Source organism: Pinus tabuliformis, chromosome 7 (genome assembly GCF_031772625.1).
Source record: "Pinus tabuliformis cultivar Carrire ecotype Pingquan chromosome 7, CPIR1, whole genome shotgun sequence".
Lineage (NCBI taxonomy): Eukaryota > Viridiplantae > Streptophyta > Pinopsida > Pinales > Pinaceae > Pinus > Pinus tabuliformis.
In genome coordinates, this window is record NC_142293.1 from 1,916,357,924 (window position 1) to 1,916,370,267 (window position 12,344).

Here is a 12,344-nt window from a genome sequence, read left to right on the forward strand (position 1 = left end):
GCAGTTTCAACACTCCAATTGTCACGTAAAAAGGTAATAGGATGGGCTTGGCTCAATAAGCCTTCATTGAGGTATTTTCAAACCAACACATGGATCTAAATGATGGGGGTATATTTGGGGAAATATCAAAGAGAAATGGCCTCTTCTTCTGGTGTCCGACACACAAAAATGAGACAACTTAAAACTGAAGTTGTAGAAATGGTGGAGAGGAGGAAAGGAAGGAGGGAAGTAGATGCATAGGGATATAACAAACAAAATCCTAAGTGGCAATGTTCTAGCAGAAATATGGAATTCGATTTATAGGGATGTAAACAACACATAATCCTAAGAAAATATTTTCCAATAGAAATATGGAAGAGGGAGGAGGTGGAGTGATAGAAACAGTGGAGTACTTATTGAGGTTTCATGCCTATGACATGGGTACCTCTATCACCAAACAATGTGAGAAAGGTTGTGCTCATACAGGTACTGCATGCTAATATAATAACACAAGTAAATATATAGTTACTATAGGTACTGTAGCCTATTAAAAAACACAAGTAAATCTATAATACACACATGCATTGTTCTCTATTTAGCAGCTAGGGTAAATCCATGAACCAAGGAGAAACCAAAAATCTCATTACACTATTTCAGAGGAGGAAAAACAACTTATGAAATGAGGTTACATAAGGGAAAACATATGACACATGGATCATGATTGGAATCAATAGGGGAAATTCCATTTATCTTAAAGGGTCCAAATAACCAGTCCATATATTGAACACGATATCAGTGAAGCCCCCATGAAAAACAAATTGATCCAAAATGGCATCTCAGAATTTAGACCCTGCAGGTAAAAAATTATGGAACCAGCCAACGCCTATTAAAGCGTTTCTTCCCTATTTTTATAAAAAGAGGGGGATTTGGAATTATAGTTTATGAAATATATGAGCCAGAGCTCCAGCTGTCTACTAGACTAGCTGTCTTGGGCCATGCAAGGCATTGTTGCCCAAAACAATTACAATTTGGATTCGATCACTTCTTGGAAATAAATGGAAATTGAAAAACTAAAAAGAAAATTGGAGGATGATGGAGGAATTTTCCCTTTTGTTGTCCCTATGAATGGCCTCTAGTCAAGCCACTTCCATGCTATGATGCGTTCCTCTACTACGAAGCTGTTTTCTATCATTTTTTCCTTTACTACGTGGATGAATAGTTCTGTGGAATAGGGAGTGGGTCACTGCAAGTGCCTGTCTTGGTGGTACTTTGTTGTATAGAGGAGTGAGGCTCCATGTCAAGCCATTAAGTCTTCATGATTCCCCCCATACTGATCTAGTGTCATGCCATACTTCATTCACTACTTCAGCTACCAACCCATATGTCTTCAATGCCCAGTATTGTACTATCTGGGCCTTGTTGTAATTGAGGATTTTTGCTCTGAAATATTACGAATTTGCAGGCTATGATCCCCCTCAGCCCCTTTTGGTTTAGCCCCTTTTCACTTTTCTTATCATATGACTGGGGGCTATGACCAGGGGCTTAGCCCTCAAGCACTAAGGCATTCAGGTTCCCGTCTTGGGGGATTTTCTCCTTTATTACTTGGAATTTCGCTTCCTAGAACTTGATAGCACTTTACCTTCCGCCTTTTCCCATTGACACTTGCAATCACCGATCTACAGGATAGAGTGATGAATGAGCATGAAACTTATGAAAGGAATGGCCCTGACATCCCTATCACTCTAGTGTATAAAATGTCGTGTATGGGGAGTTCCCGCATATCAGAATCACGGGACGGGAAGGAACATCATTGAAAGAATGAATTTTGTTGTGTGCGATCGCCAATTTTCAACCTCCAGGAGGTGATGTCATCACTGCGACGTATCATCCTGTGAGTGGTGACATGTGTCACCTGGAAATACCCCTATTGGACCCCTGAAAATGCCAAATCTAAATTCCATGTGTCACTTGTACTACCATGTCACTACCATATTGCTTTGTCATTAATGATGTTAGCTATCATGTCATACATACAGGCCAATGGGATTGCGCCATGTGGCCCCTTGGAAGAGAGAGAAAGGGGGCTTCTCATTCCTGTTTTTGCATGCATTTCCTTTTTTAAATGATTTGAACTTCCCTAACAATTTAACAGTGGGGGCCTGAACTATCGACAATTTTCACTATTGGCATGTTTCATCCGCCATAATTCCTTAAGAATTTCCCATCATAGGATTGTGGGATTGCGATAATATGAGACTACGGGACTGCGAGGTTGCAAAATTGCGAGACCCGCAGGATGCAGGTTTGCAAGGCTGTGGGAGTGTGATATTGCGGGAATGCGGGATTTTTTGTGCCTCAGACCCTGGAATGTGCTCTTGTTTCATTTCACTGCAATAGAACCCCCATCTTCAAACTACTCTAACTTCCGATCTAGAAATCCATATTTTGACTTCTATATATCATTTGAAATATTATCACAAGCACTATGCAGTGGAGAGGGTACAATTCTACCTTGAGATATTTTGTGGCTTGGGAAATGACTTCATGATTCACTGCTTTTCTGTACTTTGGGCAACTGATAACTTATGACAGTGAGTGACAGCAGAACTAGTGGAGACCCTCCGATCATATTTTGGGGGATCTCATATTATAGAGTGGACTAGGCAGGCCTAGAGGTCTCAAAAAGAGGTATCTTGGAAAGGCTACGAGGTATCAATTGTACAGGAAGAGGAAAATATATGGGGAACTCAGACATAATTTCCAGTTCCATTAGAAGGGAGGAGTAGTCCCATTCTTATTCTGTCTTCTTAGTTGGTTGTGTACATTTCAAATAATTAGTAATTCCTTGATGTTAGTAATATTGATGAAATTGTGACTAGAGTGAACATTGCAGATAAGCATTAGTATCATGTTGTTAGAATTATCCAAGTAATACTAGTTATTGAAACTTATGTTTAAATGATAGAGTACATTTATTATAGATAGTGTAGATAATGTTCGCAAAAATTAGAGCAGAGACTATACATATAAGACGGAAAATTTACTCTATTGTCGAGAAGTGTAATTCAGAAATAAATGGGTGTGTGGCCAAAATTAAACTTATCTAGGAAGACAATAGTGAGGGGGTTTTGGAGAAGGAATTATGCCTAACTTCCCATTTAATCTGGGTCGATTCTAAATCTTGCTACTTAAATTCAATTAATAGAGAACTGAGTAACCTTGAGGAAGGAAGGGAATAGAGAAATTGGTGAATAATCACTAGCTAAATTTTGTGCATAACCTAGAAAGCCAAAACCATAGCAACTAGCAAGCATCTAATTCCACAACCTTGGAATACAAAGCAATTCACAATCATAATTGAATCGATAATAGTAAATGTAATAGCTAGTATTTCATAGGCTACATGAAAGAAAGAGGGAAAATGTTATTTCTGGGAGACATGGTAGAAAAATGAATGGACAAATAAGTAAAGTGAATAAGAGAAACTTTCCTTTTAAATAGTTTTTCCATTAAAAAGAAACTAGAAAAGGTTAGACATTGTATATTCGAGCCAAGCCAAAGATGTTGAAACCCTCGAGAGGGGTCAGCCTATCAATGGCAAATAAAGTAACAAGGAACTTAAATAAGGGACCATTTTCTTGTAACTAAATTTGCAGGTGGATTAAACACTGGAAACCAGAGCCAAAGGGCTTTTGGGGTTGAGTACTTCAATTAATAAAATTATGAAAACCACTAGTAGCATTAAATAGGAAAACTGATTTATAATGTAGCATAAGTTCTTTCGAAACAAAAAGGAAATGACTATAAGGACTTCAATATGATTTTGAGGAAATTAAATAGTTGATTGTAAGGACTTCCATACGATTTTGAGGAAATTATACAACATTACAAAATTATATCAAATATGCTCTATAAAAATAGGAAGTTGAAATTGGAGGGAAGTTGTCTCTTGTATTCACCTCTTAACAATCAATAGTAAGATCATATGATGCACTGTGCACACCGTATGGCTATGTCCACAAAGATGAATTAGTTGGAGGAAGGTTGTGTCTCATTCCTCTGAGGGATTAAATACCGAGGTACCAAAACCCTAACATGCCAAAAAAAGAAAAATTATTGAATAACCAGGAAGAAACCCTCTTTGAGGGATGGTAAATCCCCAAACATGACCAAGAGGGAAAAAAATTCCAAAACCAAAAGAGGGACTTTAGATAACTGTAGATGCCAATCTGGAGCAGAAGAGTTGTTCATATGAGCATGTTCCTTCATTTCTCCAGTAACAGAAATTGTTATGGCATCACTCTGCCTGCATAAGGAGAACCACCATCTATTAGGGTCCCAAACAAAACATAGGATAACCTTTCTAAAAGTTCAATGGGTAGGAGAAGACCCTTTTCTTGATTTGCTAAAAATAGGAAGACTGAGCAGATTTAGAACTTACTTCAAACCAACTAGGCGAGAAGAAAATTATTAGCCTTTGGTAATATCAACAACCACCAATTACTCGAGAGGAGTTAGGAAAAACATTGAATATTTCAACATTGTAAGAACTAAGCTGAGAGAAGTGAGGCATTAATGCTAAGGAAAGAATGGCCTCGAAAATTAAAAAAAAATGCAAGCCAGGGTAGGAAGTAATTTCTTTCATGGGTAAGGTTGGAAACCTATTTAAAGGCCATTATATTGTAGAGAATCGGTACTGAGAAACAGGTTGCAGAGAAACCTCCATCCTCCGAGAAAAGCAAATGATCACCATCGGCAGCCATGCCAGCAAAACCGTTACCCTAAACCTTGGTGGAAAATGTTGGACACCTAATCCTCAATGGGTTAGTGTGGAAGCCAAATAGACAAAGTAGTCCAAGAGACCTTGGGATGTGAAACCCAACGGTCACAATAATGTACTATAAATGTATATCATTTGTCAATAAAAATTGTACTTGCATGTTTTATCTTTCATATTGTTCTTGCTGCCCATGTGTGTTTAACATGGTATCAGAGCAGGCGATTGCTGGTCTTGCTCCAATTTAAGCCACTAATTTTTGTGGTCATTTTCTGTGAGTTTGTTTTGTCCTCTCTGTCTACTGCGCAGTCTTCCTGCCTAAATTCAGAAAGCGTTGAGAGAGGAACGACTTCAGCACTGGAATATTGTCTGAAGAAGTTTCGGTGGAATATTGTCATGCTGCGTTGAACAGTTGATTTGTGCGCTGCTCCTGCTTTGTAAGAAACACAGGTATTCTAAATTTGTACGCTGCTCAGGGATTCTGGTCACCGGTTTGGGATTCGTATCTAATGCCTCCACGCAGGAACGAGGAACGAGGCTGTTCTTAAATAATTTCTTGAATGCTGCTATCAAAGTCTGAAGTATGTTGAACGCTGCTATACTCTGCTAATATATTGCTCCACCAGGTTTACTCATTAAATGTGTTTGAGAATGCCTGCCTATCACTTTATTCATCATTGAACTTTGTTAATTGAGGTTCATCTGCAGCTACAATAAATAAATTGTTGTCTTCAGAGACGATGCTTTGGTTTCTATAATGGGAATTCAATTGACATTCAAGAGAATATACACTCGTGAATGATTGCTCTAGCCTGGGTCGATAGATTTGAAATCAGATGGTCGTCTGTATCCACCATTTGAGGTGATGCTTGGAGAACAAAATCGAAACGCATGAAAAGGCAGATACTGCCAGTAAGGAAGGACATAAAAAAAACGCAGATGCTGCGATTGACGAGAACAACAAACCCGCTGGAGTTATCTGTGATGGAGATGTTTGTCACCGTGCTGATTAAAGTTTACTCATTAAAGTGATCTGTTTGAGTTGTTCATCTTTATAAATTGCTGGTTGTTATATACTGTGGTTGGAACACCAACCTTTGGGCATTATTAAACTGTTGTAAACCACTGCTTGAAAAATCAGAAGTACACAAAATACCTACAGCCGTATGTATGGGACATGTTTGACGAATTCTTGTTTACTGTAGCTGCTATTCAATTACCTCAATTTCTGAGCTTAGGTAAAGGCGTATTGTGGGGACTCCTTTAGCAGTTCTAAGGTTGTGCTAAGAAAGCACCTCCCACCGTTCTTAATCACTAGACAATTATCCAAAGAGGGTTCACGCTCTCCCATGCACCTGAATTTTCCCTTACAACAGTCAAATCTACTTCTGGAACTGATTCGAGACATCTAGACCAAGACTGGAGTGGAGACAAGCATTTCTGGACAGCGCTATATCAGACGACTGGGCATTTGAGGGCTTCGTAGTGCGGTTCCTGACAAGGGCATCTTCTGGAGCAGCTCGAGGCGACTCTTCCTCTTCCACACGGACAGGTATGCCGACAATCACAATCTACTATATAGAGGATGGTGGAGAGAGCCGGTGATAATGAGACCATGCTTTTTAGGCTTTAAATGTGAATGACGAGATCCAACATATCATTTCGAAGTTTAAAGAAATGATGAAGGCCCCCACATCTCAATCTGCACCTGAATATACAATGCTACGCTGGTATATAACGCTGTCCGGTATGATGTGTGGTCTTCCATGAGTTTTATGGTCTAATCAAGCTCAACATTTAGTTTTCTACATTTACTTGTTCAGTTCTGTGCGTAATGGTGATTATAGATTCCTTTAGCCGTTCCATTTTATTGAGCGCACTCTGCACATGTCAGTGTTGTCAAATCTGAAACTAGTTCTGACCTTCCTCCTCTGCCTGTGTCTGGTCTCTATTTTTGGTCTCTGACACACTGTCCATATACGTTATATCAGCGCTGTCCCGGCTGACATCTCATTGAAAACGCTGGCCTGGCATCTCATGCAGTTTTAATATGTAACGCTGGTTTTGATTCAAAACGAAATCTCAGAATTCCTATTCTGGCTTGGGCATTTTATCTTCCCAAGGAAACCTAACGCTCCTGCGCACTTGAGCTCTGCCAATTTGCTGACATTAATGATTGCCACCGCTCTGCTCCATTGAACCGTTTGCAGCTTGTCCCAACTCAATTACCATATCAGCGCCATTCTGCCAAAACTTCTGCGCTTGGCATCCACTCAGCGATAATCAACCTTTTCATTAATCTGCTCAACGACTTGGAATCCGCTCGACTGCAATCAACCATTTCATTAATGTGACTACAGATTATGTTCATTATTTAATTTCAAAGGCGTTGCCCACATGTTCGTTTTTGGGTATCACTGAGGATTGCAGATTCATCCTCGTTCTGTACTGAAGATGACAACGCTGTCAATTTTCATACCCTGTTACCGCAGTGGTCACCCAAGATTGGGCCCAGGTCAAGCTAACAATGGTCTTCGAGGGGATTTTCCAATAGGTTTAAGTGGAGCGAGAGCCATGTGCAAAACAGAGCGCGACATCACCACTATTAAAGAGCTTGCAGATGGGAGTCAAATGTTTTCTTTTGGAGCATCTCATTCATCAGGAAACAGGAGGAGAGCAACTGATTTTTCCTCATCACATGTGGAACACATGGCATTAAGCAACAGTTCCTTCCCAAGGAGAATGCCCTCTAATTTCAATAGACAGTCCCCAATTCCAATTTCTGCAGTTAAAAAGGAAGGAGGGCGTATTCGGAACAGAAAGCAGGAGAACAATGATGCTGAAAAGGTGCAGAATAATTTTGATTCAGAGAATGTTACTGGAGAAACTGATAATGTAAACCACAGTAAAAGAGATCATCGCCTTTCTCTGAGATCATCATCTACATATGCGAGGAGATCTCCAATGTCATCTCTTAATGATGGATCCAATCCAGATATGAATAAATCATCTAACTCATCTGTTGAAGGTGACATTGTTGCTCTCTTTAGGCGAATACAGGCTGAGTCTACTGTTTCAAAAGAAAATCCGGGAAATGATAAGAAAAATAGTAACATTTCTTCAAAATCTAAGAAATCCGCAGATTCTGTTTTAAGAGTGTTATGTCAATACCCTGACAAACCTAAGGAGGAAATTGAAGAAGAGCCTAACCAAAAAATATCATTTATGGGAGGCTATGAGAAATTGGCGACAAACATAGATTCTTCAAGAAAGCAATAAAAAAAGTCCGAAGAAATTGAAGAAGAATCTAACCAAAACATATCATTATTGGGAGGATATGAAAAAATGACTACAATTACTGAAGTATTAGAGTTCATGAAAACTCTTATACAATCTACTGTTGATGACACATTACAAATCAGCAAAGGCTCTCTCTCTGAAATTCAGACATGTCTACAAAATGCACAGGAAAAGATCGATTTTTTGCAGCTTGAATCTCAGCTACAACAAGAAGAACTAAAACAGAAGAGTCATTCTGAACATGTTTCTGTTCAGAACAATGAAACAGACTCCCATAAACAGCAAGTCAATATTGTTCAAGTTCATTTAGATCCAGTGCCCAATAAAGCAGCAATTGTACATGCAGATGCAGAAACTCAGTCTACACTTCCCAAGCCCATCATCAGACCTTGGGAACAGCTTTTCCACAACAAGCACAGAACTAGTCTTGGATATGAGAAGGACTTGTCCTTTCATATTCCAGACTACTCAAAGCCCATTCAGTTTTAGAGCACTGGATTCATTCATGAAAGTTCACTTGCTCCTCATGATAGTTCACCTCCCGCTATTCTAGATTCTGCTCCTCTTCTACAACAACAACAACAGATTGTGAAATACCAACACTGTGACCGAGTTGGCCATCTGAAATATCATTGTTTTGATCTTCATCCATGTAAGAACTGTCATAAAACCACCCATTCTTCACACAGATGCTTCAGAAACAAATGTCCTACAAGAACAAAGATTCATCTTGGATGGATCGCTTCTTGGCAATGGGCACCAACAACCAAGAAGATATTCCAAACACATGTCAGAACTTGTTCCTGAGTATTGAACAGTCTTGCAGTTGAGTTTTCTCCATCATCTCACCTTGTATCTGATAGGGGGGAATGATGGTCATCTAAAAGCTTCAAAGTCACATCAAGCGAGCCTGAGCCACAACCTGCCACACCAGTTTTAGATTTGTAGCCAGAAACAAAGATTCCCATGAACATGCCTTCAGTTGGCAATCTGGGACACTTCCTCCAGCAGAAGACTTCAGCTTCTTGCCAGCTTCAGAAGAATTCCAGGAACAAAATTTGGGACACTTCCTCTAGCAGAAGACTCCAGATTCTTGCCAGTTTTGGAAGAGTTCCAGGAATTTCATTACCAAAATTGTTGGTCATCCTTAAACCATCATAGGTTTAGACTTCCCTTTTCAGGTTGAAGTTCTCCCTTTTATGCGGGGTGAGACCTCCCTTTCATTTTTGAAGGTTTCCCTCTTCAAAACAATAGGAGCACTTCCTCTAGCAAAAAACTTCAGTTTCTTGCTAGTTTTGGAAGAGTTCTAGGAACTGCACTAAGCGTTCCAGTGTTGGTGGTCATCCTTAAACCACCGACCTTTATACCAAGATTTCAGAGAGCACATTCAGCCTAGTGCTGCCATGCATTTTTTCACATTTTGTATTACAGCTCTCTTCTTGGACTTATACATAACCCTTCGGATTAAGGAGGGGAATGTTGGACACCTAATCCTCAATGGGTTAGTGTGGAAGCTGAATAGACAAAGTAGTCCAAGATACCTTGGGATGTGAAACTCAATGGTCACAATAATGTACTATAAATGTATATCATTTGTCAATAAAAATTATACTTGCATGTTTTATCTTTCATATTGTTCTTGCTACCCATGTGTGTTTAATAGAAAGATTACAGTCGTCGGATCAAATCTTGTGTTCTGGCCAGAGGATCATATCCAAGTGGTTGATGGAGAGTGTCCACACTTGGAGGGGTCTCTCAGGATTTGAGAGCGATCCAACCCATGTTAATGCATTTCATAATGACAATTTAGAATACGTAACGTGGTTGGTAAACCTTGAGTGAATAACAATATAGTAAGAAAAGTTTAACTATGCGAAGGTGCGGTTGTAATTCATAAAAAAGTTAGTAAATGACATTTATTAACCTCGAGTAAAGTGGTTATCTATACGAGTTGGGAAGTAATTCATAAATGGTATGCACTCAAATAAATATCTACCTGTAGATATTACATAAATACAATGATATGTGAATAATTATGAACATTCCTGTTAACAATAGTCTCATGGGTAGTTATTCTCCAATATAATCAATATTTGTTTTTCTATGTAATATTGGTAAATGATAGTTGTGATGGTATTATGCATTACAAATGGTGTCAGAGCACAGGTTGCAACATTATGATCGGATTGGGCACCTAAATATGACAAACTGTATTTGTTCCATAGTGACTGGTAACTAAGGAACCATGAGGAGAGGAGCTAGAATTCCTTCTCCTGGAAGACCCTTAGTGGTTTCAAGGTCCGTACCATTTTCTTAAGAAAACCTAGAGATGTGTGCCTAACTAGGTGGAGAGACTAACAATTCCAACATTGCAATGTTAGAGACTGTGCAATAGTTGCAGATAGAGATGGCTAATCTGTGTGTTGATAATGAGCTGATGAGGTTGGAATAGGAAATAATCCAAAAAAGTATCTCTAATAGACAAAATCATAGAAACCCCATACTTAGCCCCGATGGAGGGAACAAAAATAAAGTACATGCTCAAGAATAAAATCACCAAGAGACCGAGGGAGATCGAATTGAGCATGAAGAGGGATCTAAGAATGCTTCCGACATAAAGGGAACTGTTAGCTTTGCTATAAGATTAAGCTTTTGATGGGTAAAAAATAGGTTGGGCAATGTTGATTTCAGTTGCAAAGGAGCTCGCAGTAGTTCATTGTATTCCTTCTCCTTCATTTGCATTATGCCTTTATAGCCCCGCTACCTCCATCTCCTTCTTTCCTTTCTTTTTCCTTATTCTCCTAACTCCATTATTTTTTCTTTCTCCTATAAACCGCGTTAAACCCCTTTTCCTTTCACTCCCGGGTGCAAGGTTATCACATCAAACCGTGGTCTTATAACCCCGGTGATAAGGTCTTAACCCTTCATAACCCTGTGCATACAAAAATCATTATCGCCAAGACTTTCCCTGTCACATCATTTAAGAAAAGTGTGCGTTAAAGCCCAGCCGTCTGATCATTCGCCACAAGATCTAACGCCATTCGCAGCTCCCGCTCCGCGAACTTGTGCACGCGATAGCTCGCGAGTAAATTTGTCTCTCCATCGTCCCATCTACCACGCAGCACCTTATCACTGGATCGCACCCCACGGTACGTAAACCACCCACCTCCCGTGAGTGGTGCGGGGAAACCACTTACTGCCCGCCCGTATATTTCCCCACTTGTTAACCTTTTCATATCCTTCCCACGCGTTAACCATTGGATCTGCCACATCCAGATCTAACGGTCAGTGTTTTCCTGTTCACATTTCTCCCAGTATCCCTTGCAAATTGATCCCCACCATCTATTTGCGAGACCCGACGGTGCATATTCACTCCACCCTAGATCTTCCCATTGCCTCCTGCCATGAAATCTCAGTCGTGCGCTAGTTCCATCCAGTGACTAGCATTCATTCCCAAGTCCTCGCTCATTTTTTAATGCAGTCATCATGTTTTTGAGCCTGTCCCTTGCTGCAAAAGAACGAAGGTGATCAGCTACCCTGTACCTGGCGCAGTTACTCCTCAACCACTGCATTCAAAAGAATTATGGCCAAAGAGAAGAAAAGGGCAGCCTCGAGCAGTTAAACACCTTCAGCAGTTATGGAAATCTATCCATACAACCTTATACCTATTCGAGGAGTACAACAAAGTACCAAAGAATGTCAACTTAATTTATTAAAACAATCAGAATGTATCAGAGGCCCATAATTGTGTGTAAATGTGGTTGGTGGTCCATCATGACCCCTCCACATATAGGATAGCAGATATTTTTGCAATCAATCTCCATATATACTGAGAAGCAAGATGTGATGAGGGTTGATGAGTGTTATTTTGTTGTAAGTTTCAACTTCTTGAGACTGTAAGTACTGTGATACCTACAACGTCTAGTCTTCATTTTCAGCTAATACAAGATTCTTTTCTATTAATTTCTCACTTTCCACTTCTTCTTTGTTCCAGGCTATGCCTGTTATGCATTATTCATGTGCTCTTATTGTTCAACATTAGAGGGGATGTCATCCCACCTCTGTGTTAGAATCTAGTTAGTATTATTGAATGTGTATGCAGGTTTTTGTTGTTTTAATGCCAAAGAGTTGTCATCCTGTCTGTGCATTAGGAAATAGATTTACAGACCTTTTAACTGGTTGCAGCTAGCCATCACAGGGTCCTGTGCATCTGCTGGTGTGATCATTATTCTCCATCATCACATTTTCCTTAAATTGTGAGTAATTCATGGTCTAAAGCCTTGTAGTC

The 12,344-nt window shown here is 39.7% G+C and overlaps 1 protein-coding gene across 1 annotated transcript; it reads left to right on the forward strand.

The window, feature by feature from the left end:
- The first annotated feature begins 7,158 nt into the window (after window positions 1–7,158).
- LOC149256170 (uncharacterized) lies at window positions 7,159–8,061 on the forward strand. The gene has a single exon (XM_089457384.1). The coding sequence runs from the start codon at window positions 7,211–7,213 to the stop codon at window positions 8,033–8,035; it is 825 nt and encodes a 274-aa protein (XP_089313510.1). The 5' UTR covers window positions 7,159–7,210; the 3' UTR covers window positions 8,036–8,061.
- The last annotated feature ends 4,283 nt before the right edge of the window (window positions 8,062–12,344 follow it).

Excerpts from the sequence above, each read along its gene's own strand:
- LOC149256170 (XM_089457384.1), top strand. The coding sequence starts at position 7,211 with ATGACAACGCTGTCAATTTTCATACCCTGTTACCGCAGTGGTCACCCA.